General features: G+C 37.3%; 1 protein-coding gene across 6 annotated transcripts in view; it reads right to left on the bottom strand.

The window, feature by feature from the left end:
• Positions 1–26,498, bottom strand: part of ITCH (itchy E3 ubiquitin protein ligase) — a 168,793-nt gene that overhangs the window by 84,095 nt on the left and 58,200 nt on the right. For 5 of the 6 annotated variants that reach the window (XM_037811038.1, XM_037811036.1, XM_037811039.1 and 2 more), the window contains 3 exons: positions 21,465–21,606; positions 20,096–20,220; positions 18,668–18,805 (listed from right to left, as the gene is read on the bottom strand). The exons of the other annotated variant lie outside the window; for it this stretch is intronic. In XM_037811038.1, coding sequence (XP_037666966.1) covers positions 18,668–18,805; positions 20,096–20,220; positions 21,465–21,606 — 405 coding nt within the window. The remainder of the gene's footprint in view (positions 1–18,667; positions 18,806–20,095; positions 20,221–21,464; positions 21,607–26,498) is intronic. 6 annotated transcript variants of the gene reach the window in all.

The following is a 26,498-nucleotide window of genomic DNA, read 5'->3' as shown; positions in this document are numbered from 1 at the left end:
GAACAAGCAGAGTGATCAATAAAATATATTCTAAACATACAAAAACCAGTAACACCTCTCTTAAAAGGGGACTGGAAAATAGCTTAAAAAACAGAAAAGGCACAAATGGGTTTCAAAGAAGCCAAAATGAATTCCACAATGTTTACACTTAATTGCAATATTACTCATGAGAAATATCCCTTGGACTCAGCCAGGGCTTATTTATTATAAAAGTGTTAGAGGGAGGTTGCTAGATGCAGACAAACTGATAGCAAAAACAGAATATAGATGGAGAAGGAAAAACTATAAAACGTAGAAATAAGAACTCTATCTAGGTGCATTCATTGAAAAAACAGTATCTTTTGAATATAAACAGTGGTTTTTTTCCAATGCAATTTTATTGAGATACATTCACATACCATACAATCATCCAAAGTGTACAATCGATTGTGCAAGCACCATCATACAGCTGTGCATTCATCACAATTTTTGAACATTTTCATTACTCCAAAAAGTAAAAATGAAAATAAGAACAACAATAAAAGTACACAAGAAAACCCAAAACATCACATACTCCTTTCCTCCCCACCATTATTCATTAATTTTCTGTTCCCCGTTTTCCTACTCATCTGTCCATACACTGGATAAGGGGAGTGTGAGCCACAATGTTTTCATAATCACACAATCACACTGTATAAGCTATATAGTTATATAATCGTCTTCAAGAATCAAGGATACTGGTCTAATACACTAATAACTAAAATGGGATAGCTATAAAATGCATAAGAACTTCCAGAATGACCTCTCAACTCCATTTGAAATCGCTCAGCAACTGAAACTTTATTTTGTTTCATTCTTCTTCCCCCTTTTGGTCCAGGTTCATCCCCAGGAGTTAAGTCCCATGTTGGGGGTGGGGGTGGGGGTGGGGGGAGGGCAGTGAGTGTACCTGCAGTGTTGGCTTATAGAGAGAGGTCACATCTGAGCAATGAAAGAGGTTCTCTGGGGGTGACTCTTAGGCACAATTATAAGAAGACTGAGCCTCTCCTTTGCAGTAACAAGCTTCATAAGGGCAAGCCCCAAGATCGAGGACTTGGCCTATTAAAATGATAGACCCCAATGCTTGCAAGAATATCAGGAATTCCCAAGGTGGAAAGTTTAATATTTCCAATTTTTCCCTAGTCCCTCAAGAGGGCTTTGCAAATACATTTTTATTCTTTGCCCACATTACTCTGGGATGTATCAAGGCTTCATGCTAACCTGTACAAACCAACTAGATATCAACCCCTATTCAAGGTTCCATATAATTATGGAGTTTGAATAAATTGACCATACAAGTTAAATTACATAGCACGGTACGGAAAATATAGATTTTCCACCAAATAAACATCTCTTCCTTTGGTCTCACATAGAAGTTGAAGTTTCAAAAAACAGTCAATATCATTCTTTCCCCTTTAGTCTAGTTTACCTTAGTCCTAACCAAGTTTATTTTGTTCATATCTCTAATTAAAATCTGATCTTGAAGAAACTAAGATGGCGGTTAGGTGAGACAGGGCAAAAAAAACACCTCCGTGAAAAACACTAGATAAAAACCAGAAAGTGACCCAGAATACCGGTTACAGTGATGCACCAGCTGGACGAGGTCTGCTAGTTCCCAGGGGCCGTATACTTGGTGAAACCGGGAGTATGCATTCTGAAACGAGTGAGTAAGCTGGCTGGAAGACCCGCAGCCGAGTGGCGGTCTGGGGATGCCAGAGTTTGGCGTTTGTAGACCGGCAGGTTCTTTTAAAAAAAAAAAGGGAAAAACCCAGGAGCGGCTGCAGCTGCGATAGTGGGAAACATGCAGTAAAACACAGTAAGAGGGGGCTGGGCTGGCCTCTCGGTGTCTGGCCTGGAAGACAGCCCGCTGCAGATACCCTTGGGCCAGGGGAATGGAGAGGAGAGCCGGAAGCAGAAAGAAACCCCGCAGCTTGCAGCTGGCTCCCCGGAGGGCTGGATAAACTCCTGCCCAGGGCCGTGCCCAAAGCCCAGAGTCCCGCCAGTTGTCCCAGAGCTGGGAAGGAGGAACTGTGCGAGGAGGAGGGTGTTGAGACACCCCATTTGGCCATTTTGGCATCAGGCTGAAAGCGCCCCGGCATGGCCTGGCAGCCCGGGGCTTCCCTTGAGGGATGGAGCGCACTGGTGACGTAGCATGGCATTCCCTCGGCAGAGGTCCTGGAGGATCATGGCTGGGCAGAGGGACCCACTTGGAGAACCCAGGGACACTACGACAAGTCCGGTGGTTTGTGGGACAGCGAGAGAGAGGGTCTGGGGCTGAAATGAAATGAAGGCTTAGACTCTTGCGGCAGCCTTGAATCTCCAGGAACCTGGGGGATTTAAATATTAAAGCTGTCCTTCCTCCCTGGCCACCCATATACATGCCCCACATTCAGGGCGGATGGCTCCAGCAACACACCCAAACTGAGTTCTCCAACTGAACCCAGAAGAATCATTTCCCCACACACCACGGGAACAAGGTATACTTGAGGGGTATAGGTGACTCACAGACGCCATCTGCTGGTTAGTTAAAGTGTATGACACCAAACTGTGTTTCTGAAAAATTAGATCGATATCCTTTTTTTGTTACAACTTGAAAGAACCCTATCAAGCAAAACAAATGCCAAGAGGCCAAAAACAACAGAAAACCTTAATGCATATGATAAAACCAGACGATATGGAGAATCCAACTCCAGCACACAAATCAAGATATCAGAAGAGACAGAGTACCTCACACAATTAATCAAAGAACTACAATCAAGGAACGAAAACATGGCAAAGGATTTAAAGGACATCAAGAAGACCATGGCCCAGGATATAAGCGACATAAAGAAGACCCTAGAAAAGCATAAAGAAGACATTGCAAGAGTAAATAAAAAAATAGAAGATCTTATGGAAATAAAAGAAACTGTTGGCCAAATTAAAAAGACTCTGGATAGTTACAATACAAGACTAGAGGAAGCTGAACAACATCTCAGTGTCCTAGAAGTCCACAGAACAGAAAATGAAAGAACAAAAGAAAGAATGGAGGAAAAAAACGAAAAAATTGAAATGGATCTCAGGGATACGATAGATAAAATAAAACGTTCAAACTTAAGACTCATTGGTGTCCCAGAAGGGGAAGAGAAGGGTAAAGGTCTAGAAAGAGTATTCAAAGAAATTGTTGGGGAAAACTTCCCCAATCTTCTACACAATATAAATACACAAAGCATAAATGCCCAGCGAACTCCAAATAGAATAAATCCAAATAAACCCACTCCGAGACATCTTCTGATCAGACTCTCAAATGCTGAAGAGAAGGAGCAAGTTCTGAAAGCAGCAAGAGAAAAGCAATTCACCACATACAAAGGAAACAACATAAGACTAAGTTGTGACTACTCAGTGGCCACCATGGAGATAAGAAGGCAGTGGCATGACAGATTTAAAATTCTGAGAGAGAAAAATTTCCAACCAAGAATACTTTATCCAGCAAAACTCTCCTTCAAATTCGAGGGAGAGCTTAAATTTTTCACAGACAAATGCTGAGAGACTTTGCCAATAAAAGACCTGCTCTACTTCAGATTCTAAAGGGAGCCCTACCAACAGAGACACAAAGAAATGAGAAAAAGATATAGAGAATTTTAACAGACATATATAGTACCCTACATTCCAAATCACCAGGACACTCATTTTTCTCTAGTGATCACAGATCTTTCTCCAGAAGGGACCATAAGCTGGGACATAAAACTAGCCTCAAGAAATTAAAAAAAAAAAAAACAAAAAAAAATTGAATATACTCAAAGCACATTCTCCAACCACAATGGAGTACAAATAGAAGTCAATAATTTTTGAACTGTAACTCCACTATTTACTTCCTACATGATATAAAATACACAAACTCAAAGGACAAATCAGTGGTTTTGAACTCAATGTAAAATACGTAATTTTAGACAACTATATAAAGGTGGGGGAATGAAGGAGTATAGGAACATAGTTTATGTGTCCTATCGAAGTGAAGGTGGTATCAACGAAAAACAAGATTGATATGGATTTAAGAGGTTAATTTTAAGCCCCACAGTAAACACAAAGAAATTATCAGAGAATATGACCATAGAGATGAAATGTAGACTTTGGGTTAAGAGAAATGGGGGAAGGGGCAATGGGGAGTTAAGAAATGACTGTAGGGTTGCTGTTTGAGGTGAAGGGAAATTTCTAGTAATGGATGGTGGGAAAGAGCATCACAACATTCTAAAGGTGATTAATCCCACTAATGGAAGGCTAGGGAGGGGGTGGAATGGGAAGATTTAGGCTGTATATATGTTTCCACAACTGAAAGAAAAAAAAAAAGACAGTCTAAATAGATGAAAATTGAATACCAAGGATGAACTTGGATGGGATTGGAGGATGGAGGACAGGTGGCTCAAAGGGACACAGTTGAAACATAAGGAAAAGGAAATACAGAATGTAAGCTTTGTATCATTGTTGAATCTCTTGTACTTCTTAGCTGCGCTTAATGGGATTGCGTAAAAGAATGTTCTTGTTCATGGGAAGTGTATACGTGAATTATAGTGTATGTTCAAGGATGTGTGCAGCTAGCTCTCATATGTTCAGAAGACAGAGCAATAGATCATGGATGATAGGGAGGTAAGGAAAGAAATAGCGATGTGACAGCATGTTAAAGTTGGTGGATTGAGCTATCGGGGGAGGGGGGTCAGGGTATGATGGAATTCTGTGTATGGGGTTAGTATTGTTTTTGCAACTGTTCCTATAACTTTGAATTTATTTCAAAATTAAAAAAAAAATCTGACCTTTTCTTCAGCTTCTTTAATTTGTTGTATGGGGTAATGCTGACATTCATAGCTGCTGAACTCTGGTTCTGGGCCTCAGGTGTCAAACAGATACCAGAAGTTCCAGGGAGTGACCAGGTTACACACAAAAGGTTCATCATCTTAGAATTTAGGAATAACCATTACAGCTCATGAATAAATGTGACTGTTGTAAGAGTTTACAATCTAGGAAACTTTACAATAAGCCTTCCCCTAATAACCTATGCTCTCAAACTTAATTCTCAGAGTTTGTACATTATAGTTAGTCTATATTAGTGAGGCGTTATAATGTTTATCTTTTCAATTCTGACTTGTTTCACTCAACATACTGTCCTCAAGGTCCATTCACCTAGTTGCATACCTCACAACTTCATTTCTTCTTGCTGTTGTTCAATATCCCATTGAATGTATATACCACAGTTCTCCATTTCGTTTATTGGTCAATATACCCTTCGGTCACCTCCATCCATTGTGAAATGTGAATTCCACCACCATAAATACCAGTGTGCAATGTTCATTCATGTCCCTGCTCTCAGTTCTTCCAAGTATATACCTAATAACAGGGTTGCAGGACCATGTGGCAACCCAATAGTTAGCTTCCTGTGGAACTACCACACCACCCTCCAGATGGGCTGCCCCATTCTACTTCCCTACCAACAGTGAATAATCCCTCTCTCCACATTTCCTCCAGCAACTGTATCCCTCTATATTTATTTTTTAAACAGTTTTAATCACATACCATACAATCCATTCAAAGCAAACCATCAGTGATTCCCAATATAGTCACATAGTTATGCATTCACATCCACAACCCATGAGGCCATTTCCATTCCTTCCACAAAGAAAGAGGAAAAGGAGAGAAAAAAATGAAGAATAAAAATATAAAAGATAAAGAAAAATACAAATAAAGAAAAATAGAATGAAAAGATCAGACAATACGACCACCACCAAGAATCCCATATCTCTCCCTTGTAACCCCCTTTTATAGACATTTAGTTTTGGTATATTGTCTTTGTGACAATTAATGGAAGCATCTTACAATGAATGTTACCCATTAACTACAGACTCTAGTTTGCATTGATTGTATTTTTTTCCCCACATACTATCCAATTTTCAACACCTTGCAATGCTGACATTCATTCGTTCTCCATCTTTTAAAAATATTTTTATATTTGTACATTTAATCACCATCACTGATCACTCTAGGTTTCACTAAGTTATACAGTCCCGGTCTTTATCTTTTATCTTTCCTTCTGGTGTCATACATGCCCCAAGCCTTCCTCTTTCAACCATATTCACATTCATCTTTCTCACAGTACTTACAACACTGTGCTACCTTCACACAGTATTATGCTAACCATTTCTGGATTTATACAATCAATCCTATTCACTGTTATGCACTCCATCAGCATCAAATGCCCAATTTCTAACCTCTTTCTATCTCCTGATAACTTGTGTTCTCAACTTTAACTCTCAAATTTTGCTCATCAATGTTAGTTCATATCAGTGAGTCCACAGAATACCTGTCCTTTTGTTTTTGGCTAATTTCACTCTACATAATGTCTCCTGTCTACCATTTTAACTTTTGGAATTTATATGTCATATCTTATTTTATTTTATTTTCCCTTTCTCTCCCTTTTTACTCTCAGTGAAAGTCTACATATCTACTCTCTTTTCCAAACCTCCCTCTCCTGTCTTTTCCTATTTGCCTGCAGTGCTCCCTTTACTATTTCTTGTAGAGCAGGTCTCTTGTTGACAAACTCTCTCAGTGTCTGTCTGCCTGAAAATATTTTAAGCTCTCCCTCATTTTTGAAGGACAGTTTTGGCAGATATAGAATTCTTGGCTGGCAGTTTTTCTTTCAGTATCTTAAATATATCATGCCACTGCCTTCTCACCTCCATGGTTTCTACTGAAAAATCTTCGCAGTCTTATCGAGCTTCCTCAAGCTTTCTCGATCTTGAGGCTTGCTCGGGTGAAACTTATGGTTGTAAAGTAGAGGCTAAGCCCACCTATAATTATGCCTAGGAATCATCTCCCAAAAACCTCTTTTCTTGTTCAAATGTGGACTTTCTCTCTCTAAGCCTAACTCTGTAAATAAATTCATCACCCTCCCCCCGATGTGGGACAGGACCCCAAGATGAATGAGCCTTCCTGGTGACGTGGGACACGGATCCTAAGAATGAGCCTGACCCTGGCATCAAGGGATTGAGAATACCTTTTTGACCAAAAGGGGGAAAAGAAAGTCAACAAAATAAGGTTGTAGTGGCTGAGAGAATTCAAACAGAGTCAACAGGCTGTCCTGGAGGTTACTCCTATGCAAGCTTCACCTAGTTATGCCAAATGACCATAATATGATAAGCTCAAGTCAACAGTAGTCCCCAAAACCTTAAAGAATACCCGGATCCCTATCTGAGACTCTATGGAAGTTTAAGTTTATTCTTCAGAAGCTTAAATCCTTCAGAGAACTCTTAAGCCAGCTACGTCCCTAAACCCAGAGGCAATAGCCTCCTCAAGAACATCAACTAGATGTCCCCTTTGCTTATAAAGTTGACACCTTTTCAACATGAACAAGTTAGGGTAGTCACTGCCTAGACATCCCTGAAGATCAGGAAAGTGATTAAACTACAGGAAGGGGTAGCAACAGACAAGATGGAATTTATCAAAGGATTATGAATACTGAATCTTTATACAATTTTCTTTTCCTTAGTTGCTAGGGTATTAGAATAGCTAGAAGGAAAGAAGTCAAATGGTGAAACTGTAACATATAGCATCCTTTGAAATCTGTTCTATAGCTACTTTGTAATTTGAAAGCTATATCTTTTGTATATATGTTATATTTCACAATAAGGAAATAACTGAAACCATAGTATTATAACTCATAACAATGTTGGAAATTCCCTGTATATCTACTTGTTAAATCAAACTTTGAAAGATATTACCTTTTTGTATATAGATTATATCTCATAATAAGGAAATGACTGAATCGGTAGAACTGTTACCTATAATATTCTTAGAAACTTGCTCTCTAACTATTTGTTAAATTGCACTTGGAAAGTTATTACTTCTATGCATGTGTTATATTTTACAATAAAAAATATGATTAAAAAAATGAACAAAGTGTGGTATTTCCACCCAACAGATTATTATATAGCAATGAACATAAATGAGCTACAGAGAAAATAATATGGATACATCTTAAAAGGCAACACTGATATTTCACAGAACTCAAGAAAAAGCACAAGTAATAGAATATTAAGGGAAATTTAAATTTTTTTTTTAAAAAAGCAAGTTAATGATAAACACAAAATTCAGAATAGAATAGCAGCTATTTCTACCGAAGAGATAAGGAATAATATAAGAAGGAAAGCACATGTGGATGCAATGATATTGTTAATCTTCTAATTCTTAAGCTGAGTGGTAGTTTCATGGGTGCTCATCTTATGCTGCTTTATGACTTACTTATACATATTAAATTTAAAAATATACATTATATATTACTTATGTGAGAATATGAATCAAAGTGTTTTGTAAATTGTAAAAATGAATTAAGAATACAGTCAGGTCTTGGGTGAAACCAACAATGACCACATAATAGCCTGAGAACTTTGACTTTTAAATTAGTTCTGATAAAAGTAAGATAAAGACATAAATGTGTGGAAAGGGAGTTTTAGTGGCTTTTTGAGGAAGACATGTTAGTACTGTGTAATTTCAAATAGTATTTGATTAAACAAAGAATTTAGACTACTTTCTTAGAATTTATTATGCTGTTAAGATTATATATATATTCACACACATGAAAATGGCTATATACCCTGTAATTAAAAGGAAACACAAAAACTGGAGTCTGATGCAAGAACAAATGAGATAAAATAAAGGAATAGAACATACACAGTAAGAACCAGAGGTCATATATTCCAAAAAGTCTCTAAATTAATTTACTTACAACCAGAGCATACAGGGTAAAGAGATCTTTACAAGAACATGTTCCCATTTTATAATAAAGTTGTGAGTAAATGGATTTTTCTCTCCTTAGGAAAACTAACGTCTGACAATAATACTTTTTAGTATTTCTCGTTAGATATCACAGTTGAGAAGACAGATGTTAAACTAACAATTCACCCTCCATCTCACTAAAAAAAAGTGAAACCAGATGACTGGGAAGTTATTGTGGGAGCCCTTGCAGACATGAACTGACTACACTCAATTTGTTGAGTTTATTTAGATCTGAGGGCTACAAAAAGAAGTCTACCAAACAGCAAATAAATACAAGACCTTTTCTCAGAGACTCATAAAAGCATATTAACTTTATACTTCAGTAGAATAAATCACCAGAGAAAATTATGTAGTTTCTTTCCAAGGCACAGAAACGAGGAAGAATATAAAGGAAACATTACAACTGAGACTCTCAAATATAAAACTTGTAACCAAGGGGGGGGAAACTAAAGACCTCTAGTTTTTGTTTTGTTTTGTTTTGTTTTTTAGTTCAGTTCTACTGCGATATATTCACATACCATATAATCATCCATGGTGTACAATCAACTGTTCACAGTACCATCCTGTAGTTGTGCATTCATCACCCCAATCTATTTTTGAACATTTTTCTTACACCAGAAAGAACCAGAATAAGAATAAAAAATTAAAAAAAAAAAAGAACACCCAAAGCATCCCCTCATCCCACCCTATTTTTCATTTAGGTTTTGTCCCCATTTTTCTACTCATCTATCCATACACCGGATAAAGGGAGTGTGATCCACAAGGTTTTCACAATCACAATGTCACCCCTTGTAAGCTACATTATTATACAATCGAAAGACTTCTAGTTTTAAATAAAGCTTGAAGAAAAGTGGGAAAGAAAAAACATGCTGAATGAATTTTGGTTTGCTTGAAAAGGTTTACTTATATAACCATTTTTAGAAAATTTACCTACCAAAAAAGGATGAATGAAAATTTGTTTAGATAGAATATAAGTACCAAACGAGATAATGCTGTCTCATCAGAAAAATCTGATCTTCACAGTAAATCTTAATACATAGCAAGCTATTATTTGATGGCTTTTAATACAATTCAGGCTGGTTTCTTTTTATAAAAATTATTTTTAAATTAATTCAAAATATTATATCTATAAGAACAGATTCCTTTTAAGAAATTTTCTTCCACAAAACTTCTCACCAAACATGTTCAGGAAAAAAATCTAAAAAGCAATAATATTAGAAAAATATTTGTATGAATACAAAAGCAATTTTTCTCCCAGTTCTCATCAAACCAAACAATGCCCAGGTCTCTGAAAATTCAATTTTAGTTTGAAACTCTAATTTTCATTTCTGGCTTGTAAAGTTCCAGAAATGGAATCAAAGAACAATTCAGAACACAAACATGCTTATGGGCTAAAGTGGGTTTTGTTTACTTACAACCACTGATTTGATTTAAGGTTTCTAGGTTTTCAAGTGAAAAACCAAGAATGTATTGGAAAGAAAAGCAGTGTTGACAAATATTTGTATTTGAATCTTGGCTTGCATCATGCTACTTTCTGTGGTACAGGAAATATTTAAATTCTCAGAGCCTCACTTTCCTTATCTGCAAAATGCAGGTGATATCTTTCAAAGCTGTGGTGGTTAAGTGAGAATATATATAAACATACCAAGCACAGTGCCTGAAGTGGCAAGCATTTAACAAACAGCAGCTACTATAACTGACAACTCTAATACTAAACTACACTTCCCAGTTAAAAACCTCTCTCCACTTCATAGAATCAGATTAAATTCTCTCTGTCAATTATTTTCCTACTTGAAGAGAAAATGAGTGACAGAAATGGCCAGTTCTATAGGAAATAAATAGTAAAATTTTAAGTATATACAGACATACCTTGGAGATAGTGTGGGCTCGGTTCCAGACTATTGCAATAAAGCAAATATTGTGATAAAGCAAGTCACACAAATTTTTTGGTTTTCCAGTGCCTATAAAAATTATATTTACACTATACTGTAGTCTATTAAGTGTGCAATAACATTATGTCTAAAAAAAGTGTACATACTTTAATTAAAATGTGACACAGGGACATGAAGTGAACATATACTGTCAGAAAAATGGCACCTATATATTTGATAGGCAGAGTTTCCACAAACCTACAATTTGTAAAAACACAATATCTGTGAAGTAAAATAAAGTGAAGTGCAATAAAATAAGGTATGCCTGCATGTAGTTCAGATTCTGCACGGAAATATGAAGACTGATATGCTTTACTTTTGTTAATTATTAAATACTTTGCATTAGTAACAGTTTCAACTTCTAAGCAAAAACACTCAGGAAGCTATAAAAACTGATGTTTAAGGGTTTAAGGCAGTTTAGTACTCTAATTTAAATTGTATTTTATCTGTCAGATCTCCAACTTACAGAAAAATGTATTATATTAATCCTATGCACAGTAGTCAATTAAAATAGAAGTATCAACTATGAAGCCCAGCATGACTGTTTCAGAAATTCCTTTCACCCTAACTAATCTCATAGCTCCAACACAGAAGACACATAGGGCTATCTTAAAATTTGGCTATTAAAAAAAGTCATGCATTTCACACCATATTAAAAAATTAACTCAAAATAGATCAGACCTAAATATGAGTCATATAATAACTCTTATAAGAGTTAAATAAAACTCATATAAGGAAATATAGGGAAATATCCTTAGGACCTTGTATTAGGCAATGGATTCTTAGACTTTACACCAAAATCATGATAAACAAACGAAAAAGATAAATTGGACTTCATCAAAATTAAAACCTTTTGTGAACCTATGGACATTATCAAGTAAATCAAAAGACAACCAACAGAATGGGAGAAAATATTTGGAAACCATCTGATAAGGGGTTAATACCCAGAATACATAAAGAACTCCTACAACCCAACAATAAAAGGACAATCCAATTAAAAATGGGTAAGGAAAAAAACAAATGGGTGAAGGACTTAAATGGACATTTCTCCAAAGAAGATATACAAATGGGTCAAAAAGCACATAAAAAGATAATCAACATCATTGGGCATTAAGGAGATACAAATAAAAACCACTGAGCACTTCACAACCACTAGAATGGCTATTACTAAAAAAAGACAAAGTAACAAGTACTGCCAAGGATGTAGAGAAATAGGAACCTTTTAAAAACATTGTTCACAAGAATGTAAAATGGTGCAGCTCCTATGGAAAAGTATGGTGCTTCCTCAAAAAGTTAAACATAGAATTACCACGTGATCCAGCAATCCCACTTCCAGGTACGTATCACAAAGAACTGAAAGAAGGGACTTTAACATATTTGTACACCATGTTCACAGCAGCATTTTCACAAAAGCCAAAAGAAAGAAGCAAATCAAATGCCCATCAGCAGAGCAATAAACAAAATGTGGTATATCCATACAATGGAACATTATTCAGAATAAAAAGGAATGAAGTTCTGACAATATGGATGAACCCTGAAGACATGTTGAATGAAATAAGTCAGACACAAAGGGACAGATACAACTGTGTCATTCCACTTACATAAAATAACTAGAATATGCAAATTGACAGCAACAGAAAGTAGAGTATAGGTTACAGGGATGGGAAGTTAATGCCTAACTGGTACAGGGTTTCTATTTGGGGTGATGAGAAAGTTCTGGTAATGGATGGTGTTGAAGGAAGCACAACATTGTGAATGTGATCAATCCCACTAAACTGCATGTTTCGGAGTAGTTGAGATGGGAAAGTTTATGTTGTATGTATGTTCCCACAAATTAAAAGAAAAGAGAGAGAGAGAGACTAAGGAGACAATGACAACTAAATGCAATACGTGATACTGGACTGGATCTAACAATTAAGCAGAAAACACCCAACTGGACATTATTGGGACGTATGAAAAAACTAAATACAGACTGTAGGCTATATATCAACGTTAAAGTTCTCAAACGTAAATGTACTTAAGACGGTTACATAAATGATTATCCTTGTTCTTGGGAAATGTATATGGCAGTATTAAGTGTTCAAGGAGCATGATGTACACAGTTTACTCTCAAATGTTTTAAAAAAGACATGGATGGATGGAAAGATGGATAGATGGATCGAATGATATGGTGAATGTGACAAAATGTTACTGATCTGGGTATATGGGTTGGGGTACCTGGTATGTTGGGAGTTTTCTGAATAGGTTGTGTGTATTATTTTTGAAACTTCCCTGTAAATTTGAAATTGCTTCATAATAAAATCTAAAAAAAGTCATGAATTAAAGAGAAAGCATGAAGTCTTCCATCGAAGCAGCAACAGAAGAAAAATAGCATCTGACAATTATAAAATGTTTCATAATGCAGTTTCTAAGTAAACAGAAAGGTCTTTGTCAGAGTGATGTGTTCTGTCTTTGTCTTGAGGCCTCTAAAATCTGCTCTGTCTTTGGGTCTTTAAAATCTATGTTTCAAGTTAAAATGCATTTAGAACATAAGTAAGTGATGGAAACATCTAAAGAGAATTCATTGGAAACAAGCTTTATTAGGCATGCCAGCTGTGCAGACACTAATTTAGGTTCTACAAGAAACTTCTAATCATGGCTAACGATTATTCCCCTTTAACAAAACACTAGCAAAGTATAAATCATAAATTGTAAGATATGCCAGCACACTGATTACTAAAAATGAACTGGTTTTGTTATTATTAGCATTTATAACAAAAGCTATCTCTACAAGTATAGCCTTTTCAGCTTGCATTGGCTGTTTAGTAAGGATTTGGAATCAACCTTAAACTCAACTAGGAATCTAAGTATAGAATTGCCATATGATCCAGCAATTCCATCACTAGGTATATACCCAGAGGAAATGAAAGCTAAGACACAAACAGACATTTGTAAACCAATGTTTATAGTGGCATTATTCACAATTGTCAAGAGATGGAAACAGCCCAGATGTCCATCAACGGACGAGTGGATAGACAGTCGTATATACACACAATGGAATATTACACAGCTGTAAAACAGAACAAAGTCACGGAATATATAATAATATGCATGAACCTTGAGGACGTTATTATGTTGAGCGAAGTTAGCCAGAAACCAAAGGATAAATACTGTATAGTCTCACTAATTAACATTAATGAACAAACTTTGACGGTTAAAGCTGAGAATATAGGTTATCAGGAGATAGAAAGTTGGTAGATATCAGGCACTTAATGCTGAAGGATGACAGAATGTTCAACAGGATTGACTGTGTAGATCCAGAAATGGAGAGTGCAGTGTTGAGTAATGGTAGCACAGTACTGTAGGTGCACTGACCAAGGATGTCGATGAGTAGGTGAGGGAGAAGGGCTGGGGGCATGTGTGATACCAGAAGGAAGGATGGATGATAGAGACTGGGATTGTGTAGCTTGGTGAAACCTAGAGTGGTCAGTGATGGTGACTGAATACACAAATGTAAAAATGTTTTTACATGTGAAAGAACAGATGAATGGTAACCTTGCAGGATGTTGAAAAGGGGATGGTATTGGGGGAAAGAATATAACCAATACAACTGGAGTCTGGGGTTAACAGTAACATTGTAGTATACTCCCAATAAATGTGACGGGGCAATAAACCAAAGCTGAAAGTATAGCAGGGAGGGGTGTAGGCAGGGGTACGGGATTCTTGGTTGCAGTGTTGTTGACCTTATTGCTGTTATTTTATTTTTGCTTTTCCTTTTATCCTTTTTATTATTCTTTTGTTTCAATTCTTTTTGAGTAATGAACACGTGTAAGTGCTAACTGTGGTGATGAATGCACAACCATATGATACTGTAAACGACTGTGCACTGTAGATGATTGTATGGTATTTGAATACATCCCTATAAAATTGCAGGGGAAAAAAAAATAAACAGGGACACAAGAGCTGGAGAGCACTTGGAGAGAGAGATGTATGTATTTACTATTGGTTGGGAAGTAGAATGGTGTAGCCTATCTGGAGGACAGTATGGTAGTTTCACAATAAGCAAGGTATGTGGGGGTTTCAAGGTCCCGCAACCTCAGTATGGGGTATATACTTGGAAGATCAGAGAGCAGGGACACGAATGGACATTTATGCACCGGTACATGTGGCGGCAATATTCCCTATTTGTAATGGATGGAGGTGGCCCAATAGTACATTGACTGATGAACAGAATGGTGAACTGTGGTGTATGCATACAATAGAATATTGAGCGGCTGGCTATAAGAAGGAATGAAGCTGAATAGATCATGAGTACAGCATTTTGAGTGAAGCATGCCAGAAATGAGAGCACAAACATTGCAATGCCTCACTAACATGGACTAACTATAATGTATAAACTGAATCTTAGGGCATAGCTTATCAGGGGAACGCTTATTGTAATGGTCCCTAGATTGTAAGCTCTTACAGCAGTCACATCTATTCCTGAATTATAATGGTTATCTCTAAATCCTGAGATGCTGAGCTCCTTGTGTATAATCTGATCAGTCTCTAGAACTTTGGGTACCTGTGTGACACATAAGACTCAGAGCTAGAACTTGGTAGCTATAAATGTCAATATTACCCCATATGGCAACTGTTGAAAGAGCTGAAACAGAATTCAGACTTTAATTAGAGATATGAACAAAGAGGATCTGGTTAGGACTAAGGTAAATCAGATCCAAGGGTAAAAGATGATACTGACCGGTTTTTTTTTTTTTTTAATATTCATTTTATTGAGATATATTCATATACCACGCAGTCATACAAAACAAATCGTACATTCGATTGTTCACAGTACCATTACATAGTTGTACATTCATCACCTAAATCAATCCCTGACACCTTCATTACCACACACACAAAAATAACAAGAATAATAATTAAAGTGAAAAAGATCAATTAAAGTAAAAAAGAACACTGGGTGCCTTTTTCTGTTGGTTTGTTTGTTTGTTTCCTTCCCCTATTTTTCTACTCATCCATCCATAAACTAGACAAAGGGGAGTGTGGTCCTTATGGCTTTCCCAATCCCATTCTCCCTCCTCATAAGCTACATTTTTATACAATTGTCTTCAAGATTCATGGGTTCTGGGTCGTAGTTTGATAGTTTCAGGTATCTACCACCAGCTACCCCAATTCATTAGAACCTAAAAAGCGTCTATATTGTGCGTAAGAGTGCCCACCAGAGTGACTTCTCGGCTCCTTTTGGAATCTCTCTGCCACTGAAGCTTATTTCATTTCCTTTCACATCCCCCTTTTGGTCAAGAAGATGTTCTCCATCCCACGATGCCGGGTCTACATTCCTCCCAGGGAGTCATATTCCACGTTGCCAGGGAGATTCACTCCCCTGGGTGTCTGATCCCACATAGGGGGGAGGGCAGTGATTTCACCTCTCAAGTTGGCTTAGCTAGAGAGAGAGCTGATGGGGTTTTAAAGCTACAAGTTTGCACGAGACCAAGGAGATGTTTATCTGGTGCAGGATCTATATTTTCTGTAGCACATTAGGTAATTTAACTTGTAGGGTCAATTTGTTTGAACACCATAGGTGCAGGGAGCAGTGAATGGGAAGTGGGATTTGGTGAGTTTGTAAGGCTGGGGTGAAATCCTGATACATCCCAGAGTAATATGGCCAGAGAGCATAAGTGTATTTGTGGGGCCCTCCTGAGGAACTGGGGAGAAATGTCGAAATGTTGGACTTCCCCACCTGGGCTATTGCTGATTTTCCTGTAAACACTGAGAACTCCCAATCTAGTGGGCTGAGCCCTTGATCTGGGGGCTTTCCCTTGTGAGGCTAGTTATTGCAAAGGAGAAGCTTAAGCCCACAATAAAGAGCCCCACAGAGAGCCTCTTTATTGCTCAGATGTGGCTCCCTCTCTCTCTAAGCCCACTTGCCAGGTGAACTCACTACCCTCCCTACTACGTGATACATGACACCCAGGGGTGTGAACCCCCCTGGCAACGTGGGAAATGACTCCTGGAGATGAGCCTGGACCCAGTCCTGTGGAATTGAGAGGATCTTCTTGACCCAAAATGAGGAAGAGAGATGAAACAAAATTAAGGTTCCAGCGGCTGAGAGATTTCAAACAGAGTTGAAAGATCACTCTGGAGGGTATTCTTATGCTCTATATAGATATCACTTTTTAGTTTTTAGGGTGTTGGAATGGCTAGAGGCAAATACCTGAAGCTCTCAAACTGCAACCCAGTGACCTTGATTCTTGAAGACGACTGTGCAACTATGTTTCGTGCACAGTGTGACTGTGAAAACCTTGTGGCTCCAACTCCCTTTATTCAGCAAATGGACCGATGAGTGGAAAAATGGGGACAAAAATAAGATAAAGAATAGCATGGGATGGAGGGGATGGAAATTTTGGGGTGTTCTTTTTTGCTTTTATTTTTATTTTGGAGTAAGGAAAAGGTTCAAAAATTGATTCTGGTGATAAATGCACAACTGTATAATGGTGGTGTGAATAACTGATGGTACACTGTGGATGACTGTAGGGTGTGTGAATATATCTCAAATTGTATTAAAAAAAAGTAAATGAACAATGAGGGAAGGAGGGGAATGGGATGTTTTGGATGTTCTTTTTTAATTTTTATTTTATTTTTTGGAGTAATGAAAATGTTCGAAGTTTGTGATGAAAGCACAACTATATGATGATACTGTGAACTGTACACTTTGAATGACTGTATGTGATTATATCTCAATAAAATTGCATTAAAAAAACTTAAACTCAACTAGACAGTGCTACAGACAATAAACTATGTCTGCCATTAACATAAAAGGTTGTGTGGCATCATACATGCCGTATTAATTGGCATTGCTGGCCTCAAGAATAAACACTTTATATAAATCAGCTCAATACTCATAAGGTCAATGACAATTCAACTTTTATTATGCTAGCTTTCCAACTTATAAACTTATAAAAACTTATAAACTTATAAAAAACAAAAGTTTTATTTATAGAAACAATACATTAAAAGAAAACATTTAATCAATGCCTCTGTTTTGTTTTTTTTTTTAAATAAAATAACTTCTTTTATTTAAAAAAGAATAGCAGTTTATAATTGTGCCTAAGAGTCTCCTCCTGAGTGCCTCTTTGTTGCTTAGATGTGGCCCTCTCTCTCTAGCTAAGCCATCTCGGCAGGTGACCTCATCGCCCTCCCCCCTACATGGGACCTGACTCCCAGGGGTGTAAATCTCCCTGGCAATGCAGGATATGATTCCCAGGGATGAATCTGGACCTGGCATTGTGGGACTGAGAACATCTTGACCAAAAGGGGGATATGACATGTAATGAAATAAAGTTTCAGTAGCTGAGCGATTTCAAATGGAGTCAAGAGGTCACTCTGACGGACATTCTTATGCACTATATAGATAACACTTTTAGGTTTTAGTATATAGGAATGCTAGAAGTAAATACCTGAAACTATCAAACTCCAACCCAGTAGCCTGGACTCTTGAAGACAATTGTGTAACAATGTAGCTTACAAGAGGTGACAGTATGAGCATGAAAACCTTGTGGATCACACTGCCTTTATCCAGCGTATGGATGGATAAGTAGAAAAATGGGGACAAAAACTAAATGAAAAATAGGGTGGGATGGGGAGGATGATTTGAGTGTTTTTTTTTTCACTTTTATTTTTTTATTGTTATTCTGATTCTTTCTGGTGTAAGGAAAATGTTCAAAAATAGATTGGGGTGCTAAATGCATAACTATATGATGGTACTGTGAACAGGTGATTATATACCATGGATGACTGTACAGTATGTCAATATATCTCAATAAAACTGAATTTAGTTTTAAAAAAAAAAGAATAGCAATAATTGATATATACCATATTACAGTGGCTATTTTACGTAAGAAGTGCTGTATCATTAAAGACCTCATACCAAAAAAATGATTACTTACTTTCTGAACATGTAGTTTCACCATTAGTAACCACTTCAGATTCTAATTGAAGCCCATCAAGACAAACTGACAAGTCTCCTATTGTATCTGTTGGTTCTTTGTCACCTACAAGCTGCAAAGTCACAACCACTTCCTCAACTGGAAGAGAATAAAATTTTTAAATGGCTACTTTTTTTCTTTAAGTCATCTTAACTGTTAAAAATAATGTCACACAAATGTACATATATATGTAATATTCATTCAAGGTTTGAAAGCTTTTGACGCCAAAACACTGCATTTTAAAAACAGAACAAAATTTACTGTTTAATACCCATAATGTAAAAAACTGAGTATCTCAATAATCTCATTTATAACATTCATTCCATCCTTGTAAGACTACAGTATTAAAATGGGCCAGCAAGACTACCAAGATTATTCAGCAATATACATACCCAAATAAATTACAGAGTGAAAACATTTAGCTTAAGAATGGATTAAATCTCATTAAGTCTTAACCTGAGAGATCTGTTTTGAAATTTATTTTAAATGAAGCAAATTTCAAAATTGTATATGTATCTATTAGACAGATATAAATAAAATCACAATCATCTAAAACGAGGAAGTTTTAAAAATAAGCATTGGAGACAAGGAAATCTATCAAAATACTAACCACATTTCTCTCTCTGAAGTGGGATTACATTGTTTCCTTCACCTCTGCTCTATGTTTTTAGGTCTTTCCATAATTGAGTATGTAGTATCTTAATAAATATCTATTTACTAAATAATAAATATTTCTTAAAAACATGAGCTCCAAAATGAATGGCCAAATCAAGGTTACTGAAGATGCTTAAATAGCTTAAGAGTCTTCTCCCTGTTAATCCTATAACCAAGTAAACTTAAAAACAAAAACATATAGTGATACAGGTTACCAGGGGATGGGGTGGGGATAGGGAATCGGAAGTCAACGCATAAATGTATAGGGTTCCTACTTGAAATGACAGAAATATTTTGGTAATGGATGGTGGTGATGGTAACACAATATTGTGAACGTTCTGCAAAGAAGTAAATATCTGAGTATGATTAAAAAGGGCAATGTTAGACTGTATAAATGGTAACAAAAAAGTTTTTTTAAAAATCCATGGAATTATACTGCACAGTGAACTGTTAAACCATGGACTGTTATTAATAGCACAATAATAAAAATGTGCTATCATCAATTGGAACAAACATTCCATACCAATGCAAGGTGTTAATGATAGGGAGGTATACAAGAATCCTGTATTATAGAATTTTATGAATGATTGTTCTATAAATGCACAACTTCTCTAACAAAGAAAAGAAAAGAAAAAAACAAATAGTGAATATAAGTCACTCTTTGGGTTTGGTATATGAATTTCTTCCAGAGAAACAAATAATTGAGCACAATTTCTATTACTTTTATATACATACGTTTCATATTGTTTGACTTTAACGTTTCATAAATATCTAATGCAGCACTTCCCAACAAAACATCAGATTTCAGCGTCTGGTGACTCCACACACGAAAAAGTAATTTACTCACAGGGGTAACAATACTAAAATGAGAAAAGGGAACAGAAAAATATGATTTTCATTAAAAACCAAAATGGGATCCTAAATAAATTACAATGAAGTTTTAACGTCTAAAATATTCTTACTGCACACCAGTTTACTGTACAGCAAATATTGCTTAAATTGTGTAATCTCGGGAAAACTATATCTGACTTCCACATGTTTGCATGGTGATTTTCACTTTTGGTTGAACTATAGACAACTTTACGCACATATGTTCAATAAAAGTAAAATTGCTTGTTATGTTGGAAAATGAGTTTAAATTTAGCAGTATAAAAGACTGAACTTAAAAATTAGATGCTTATTGTGCTATGTTTGATGTTATTTCATTTAATCTTCAAAGCAATCCTGTGAGATGGGAATTATCACCCTATCTTCAGATAAAGAAACATATTCAGAAGGTTAAGCAAATTGCCTAACATCACACAGCCAGTAAATGGCAAAACAGTTATCTGAACAAAGGCTTATCACTAAAACTTATATTAACAAGTTCCTTGGTCAGCTACATAATGACTTGAGGGTTATATTAGGTACAAAGTTTCACCCTGCTATAGACAGTGTCCAGGACAATCCATCAAATATAGAGCTGCTCATACCTTGCTAAATGCCAAAAACTATGCACTCTATAAGGCAATTTCCAAAACAAACTTGGGAAGTCAAAATTTGCAATAAACATACAAACTGTTTCAGAGTCACCAATTAGAAAAAATAGGAGCACTATCTAATCTACCATAGGTCCATGGACTGATGCTTATATAGATAACCTCTAGAAATGTTTGAATTTCTTCATATCTCATTCTTTCTAAAACATGATCAAATTTTGGGGGACAAAGAAATACTTTTCTCCTTAGAAGTCTAACTATACTCATCACCATTTTAAACAATCATGGGTAATTCAAACATGGGCACTGTAATTAAACACACACACACAAATAACTTTTTTAAAATTAAGTTAAAAAATAAAGTGAGCTACTCATAGCCCCCAAATTCAACTCAAGTCAAGAAAAGGGCTGCTAAGAATCATTCTAGACCCAAAGCCATAGGCTCTCCCCCAGGTGGAGGGCTAGGAATGAGGAAGAGGGGGAGGGGGAAGGAGAAGGGGAAGGAAAAAAAGATGAGCAAAAGAGAGAAAGGGAACCTAAAAAAACAATTGAGAAACTTTTTAAAAGATGCATTTCTGGTCACATACTAAACAAAATATAATGGAGAAAAATACTTTCAAACCTACACTGTAAGGGGTTGCTTCCATTTGGGACTGTTCGTATTGTTACACTTCTCTGTCTTCTTTGACTGTCCATCTACAGTGACTTCCACGTAAGGACTTGGTCCAAACCAATTCTTTTTATTTTCTTTAAGTTTTGCTGAGATGACTATTTAAAAGAAAAGGGAATACATTTCAATATTTTGAGATGTTAGTTCATCCCTTAAATCAATTTAATTTCATAAAGGTTCAACAGAATACTATTCCTTTTGCTCAGAGAAGCTGTTTTGCTCTAAAATATTTACTAATTCTATTCACTCATGACACTTGTATTTTCCTCCCATGATAGTAAATATGACTTCTCCACACTATCCATCCAAATTCCCATTGGGAGGCCCCCACTGTCAGTATCAATAGCCCTAGATCTCCAAGGTCTATTAAAAAGCAAAACTTGAACAAATATCTGAAAGCCTACCATGTGCCAGAAATTACTCTAAACTCTGTGTGTGTAATAAGCAACTTACAGTATAGACAAGGCCCTAGCTCTGAAGGAGAGTCTATTCTAGTTAGGGGAAAGTCTTTGTGAAGGAAAGCAACAGGGAGATGTGACAGAATATAACTTGGTGGTAAGGGAAGGCCTCTGAGGAAATGATTTTTAAGTGACACAACTAAATGACTCCTGACATGTAAAGACTGGGTGTTAGGGAAGGGAAGCATTCTAAACAGAAGCAAAGGAGCTTGGCACTTCTGAGATAACACAGCAAGCACAGAGAAGAACGGTAAATGAGGTGAGATCACATTTAGGTTTGTAAGCAAAGACAAGGAATTTGGGTTTTATTCTAAATGTGTTAGAAAGCCACTAGCAGAAGAGAGTTACAAACTAAGATGTTCTTTTAGCATCTCTTATCAATAATATTATATAAGCAAGGGCTTCCCATGTTGTGCAGATGTATCTGAAGATTGAGATATTTATCTCCTTAGCTTTCACTATTGAGGCAGTCCCTTTGCCCTACAATAGCCTTGTCTAAGTGTCTTGGAGGACATAACAAGTAGAGAAGAATCTAGCGCCCCATGGTTACCACAGGGGCAACTCATTGCTCCCTCACAGATGAAGTAATCACAGCCAGGGAAGTACTCTACCACCTGGATATTTACTTCAGCAGCAAAGTACAGAGAATGTCAGTGCCCATTAACGTTAATGGGCTCTTGGAGTTATTAGAAGAGTGTGTATGGCAGCCACCCAAGAAGCTTGAAATACAGTCAAAAGTACAGCCTGCAATGCTAGGCATCCAGCAGGGGCAGTACTAGGTAGTAGCCCTGAAACTCTGATTTCAAATATGTCAAATACTCTTGTCCTTTGTGGCTAATGTGCCTTTTTTGGTGACATCCAAGCCAGCTGCAGGATGACAGTTCTTACAATGTACGTGTATTCTATAAATTGGAGCTTCATCATTATGTTGAAATACTTGATAGTAAAATATTGAATAGGACTTGAAATCCATATAAATTACTTTTTTTAAGTCTGTCAAGGTCCCGATACTTCCCAAAGTAATTTGGGCAGAGAATAAAAATGTATTTGTAGGGCCCCATGAGGAACTGGGGTAAAATGCAGAAATATTAAACTTCCCCACTTGGGTTATTACCGATGTTCTTGCAAGCCCTGAGGACTACCAATTTGGAACACCAAGCCCTCAATCTTGGGGCTTGTCCTTATGAAGCTTGTTACTGCAAAGGAGAGGCTAAGCCTACTTATAATTGTCCCTAAGTCTCCCCCAGAGAATCTCTTTTGTTGCTGAGATGCGGCCTCTCTCTAAGCCCACTCAGCAGGTAAACGCCAGTACCCTCCCCCCTACATGGGACATGACTTCCAGGGGTGTAAAATTCCCTAGCAACGTGGGACATGATTCCCGGGGATGAGCATGGTCCGGCATTGTGGAATTGAGAAAATCTTCTCAACCAAAAGGGGGAAGCAAAATGAAACAAAATAAAGTTTCAGTAGCTGAGAGACTTCACATGGAGTTGAGAGGTCACTCTGGAGGTACTCTTATGTGCTATATAGATACCCCATTTTATTCTTTAGTATACTGGTATAGTTAGAAGAAAATACCTGAAACTGTCGAACTGCAACCCAGTAATCTTGATTCTTAAAGATGACTGTATAACTTTGTAGTTTACATGGTGTGACTTTGTGATTGCAAAAGCCTTGTGACTCACACTCGCTTTATCCAATGTATGGACAGATGAGTAGAAAATGGGGACAAAATTAAATGAAAAATAGGGTGGCATGGGGGGATGGAATGTTCTGGGTGTCCTTTTATACTTTTATTTTTATTCTTTTTTATCTTTTTTTTGAACCAATGAAAATATTAAGAAATTGTGGTGATGAATGCACAACTGTATGATGGTACTGTGAACAACTGATTGTACACAGAGTATAACTGTAGGTATGTGAATATATCCCAACAAAACTGAACTTTAAAAAATAAAATACTAAAAAAAAAAAATGTCGGCCAAGGAAGGGAAAAAAAGGAGTTGCAAGAGATAAGAGTATACAATAAGGAGCCACTGAAAGGATTTAAGCAAAAGATTGATATCAAACAAATTTACTGGATGCTTCCTACATATGTCCCCAGTTTGGGGCACTGGGGATACAGCAATGATCAAATCTGTACTTGAAAATCACTCTACCACTATGAGAAGAATAAACTAAAAGAGGGACAAAGGTAGGCATTAAGAGACTATTAAAGTCATCAAATCAAGAGATGATAGTGGTTTGGACTAGAGTGGTAAAGATGGATATGAAGAGGAATAAATAGTTTGGAAGGAGAACCAAAAGGATTAGATTGCATGCAGGAGCTGAGGGAAAGAAGGAGGATAACTCTCAGGTTTCTGGCATAAATAACTGGATGGAAGATAGTGTCACTTAATATGTTAGAAAAGATCAAGGAAAGAAAAATCTTGTGGAGGATAGCATGGGCAAAAAAATGAAGAGTTCAATACTGAATATATAAAATCTGAGATACATGTAAAACATCTAAGTGGAAACTGAAGTCTTTATCAGAATAGAAAATATTAAAGTGGGGACCAGACAATCTCTGATAAAAAATACAAGCTCAGTGGAATTAAAAAATTTTGCCCAATAGTCAAAATGCAAAGCCTAAACAGGAGAAATTGTAAAGTGTTCAAATCTCAAAGTTTAGATTACATGCATCTTTGTTACGGTCCTAATATCATAAGTGTTATAAAATAACTCAATGCACTACTTCCTAAAATTTAAATTCCTTTAGAAAATTAGAAATATTAAGAGAAATTATAAACTGGAAGAAAAAGGACAAGAAAAATGTCAGTATCATCTGTTACATGGCCTACCACAAGAAGCCTCTAAAAGTTGTCTGTTTCCACTCACTACCCACCCCAACCCCAGCCACCAGAATTATCTTCCTGAACAGATGTGATCATGTATTCCATTTCAGTGATTCTCTATTGCCTACAACATAAACTTTAAACTCTTACAGGGCATTGTATGTCATTTAAGTAGCAATAACCTTACTTTCAAGTTACTTTCTGATCCCACCAGTCCCAGTTATTCAACCACACTTAGCTGTTTGAGGACCCTCAAAGGTGCCATGCACTTCCATGCCTCTATACATGTTGATCCTGCCACTCAGAATGTTCCTTCTTCCTTTTCTATCCAATAAAATCCTACTTCTTACTTAAGAGACCAATGCCAGGGGGATTCTGGGAAGATGGTGAAATAGAGAGGAGTGGAAGACTTAGCCCCCCCAGAACAATTCATAAATGACCAAAAAACCAGTAAATAACCTGGAATAACAGTGGGGAGACAAACGTGACTGTCCATTCATCATCCACCAACCTGAATTGCGAGGAGTGCCCGAGATCACAGCATAAAATCTGTAAGTAAAACTGTGGACCTGCACTGAGAGCCGAGAGCCTAGAGCCGAGAGCCCCTCCCTCACAGAAGCCGTGCCGTGCACTCTCTCAGCCCTGCTCCAAGTGAGGTTTTAATGTTAACTGCTCAATACAGACAGCGAATCCTCAACAAGCAGACAGAGGCTTTTGGTGACAACTGACCTTGGGAGAGTCGGGGGACATATCTGTCTCAGAATAGGGAGCCCAGAGGATCGGGTGCTATCTCTGGCTGACGGGTGAACCTGGGAGTTTTTCTGCCCCTCTCTACTTCTCTGTGGAGAAAACCTCAGCTGTTCTCAGCCCGCAAGGCGTTGCAGTAAAGACAGCCTCAGACACGCTGCATTCTGAAACGAGCTGAGAGCGTGCCACGGCATGGCCCGGTGGCCCAGGGCTTCCCTTGAGGGATGGCGTGCACTGGTGACGTAGCACAGCATTCCCTCGGCTGAGCTCCTGGAGGATCATGGCTGGGAGGGGGGACCCGCTTGGAGAACCCAGGGACGCTACGCCAAGCCCGGTGGTTTGTGGATCAGCGAAACAGAGGGTCTGGGGCTGAACTGAAATGAAGGCTTAGACTCTTGCAGTGGCCTTGAATCTCCTGGAACCTGGGGGATTTGAACATTAAAACTGCCCTTCCTCCCTGGCCACCCGTACACATGCCCCACATTCAGGGCAGACGGCTCCAGCAACACACCCAAACTGAGTTCTCCAACTGAACCCACAAGAATCATTTCCCCACACACCGCAGGAACAAGGTTGAGAACTGACTTGAGGGATATAGGTGACTCACAGACGCCATCTGCTGGTTAGAGAAAGTGTATGTCACCAAACTGTGTTTCTGAAAAATTAGATCAATATCCTTTTTTTGTTACAACTTGAAAGAACCCTATCAAGCAAAACAAATGCCAAGAAGCCAAAAAAACAACACAAAATCTTAATGCATATGATAAAACCAGACAATATGGAGAATCCAACTCCAAAAACACAAATCAACATATCGGAAGAAACACAATACCTCACAAAATTAATCAAAGAACCACAATCGAGGAACGAAAACATGGCAAAGGATTTAAAGGACATCAAGAAGACCATGGCCCGGGATATAAGTGACATAAAGAAGACCCTGGAAGAGCA

Source organism: Choloepus didactylus, chromosome 19 (genome assembly GCF_015220235.1).
Source record: "Choloepus didactylus isolate mChoDid1 chromosome 19, mChoDid1.pri, whole genome shotgun sequence".
Taxonomy (NCBI): Eukaryota; Metazoa; Chordata; class Mammalia; order Pilosa; family Megalonychidae; genus Choloepus; species Choloepus didactylus.
This window is presented reverse-complemented; position numbering and strand designations above follow the sequence as displayed.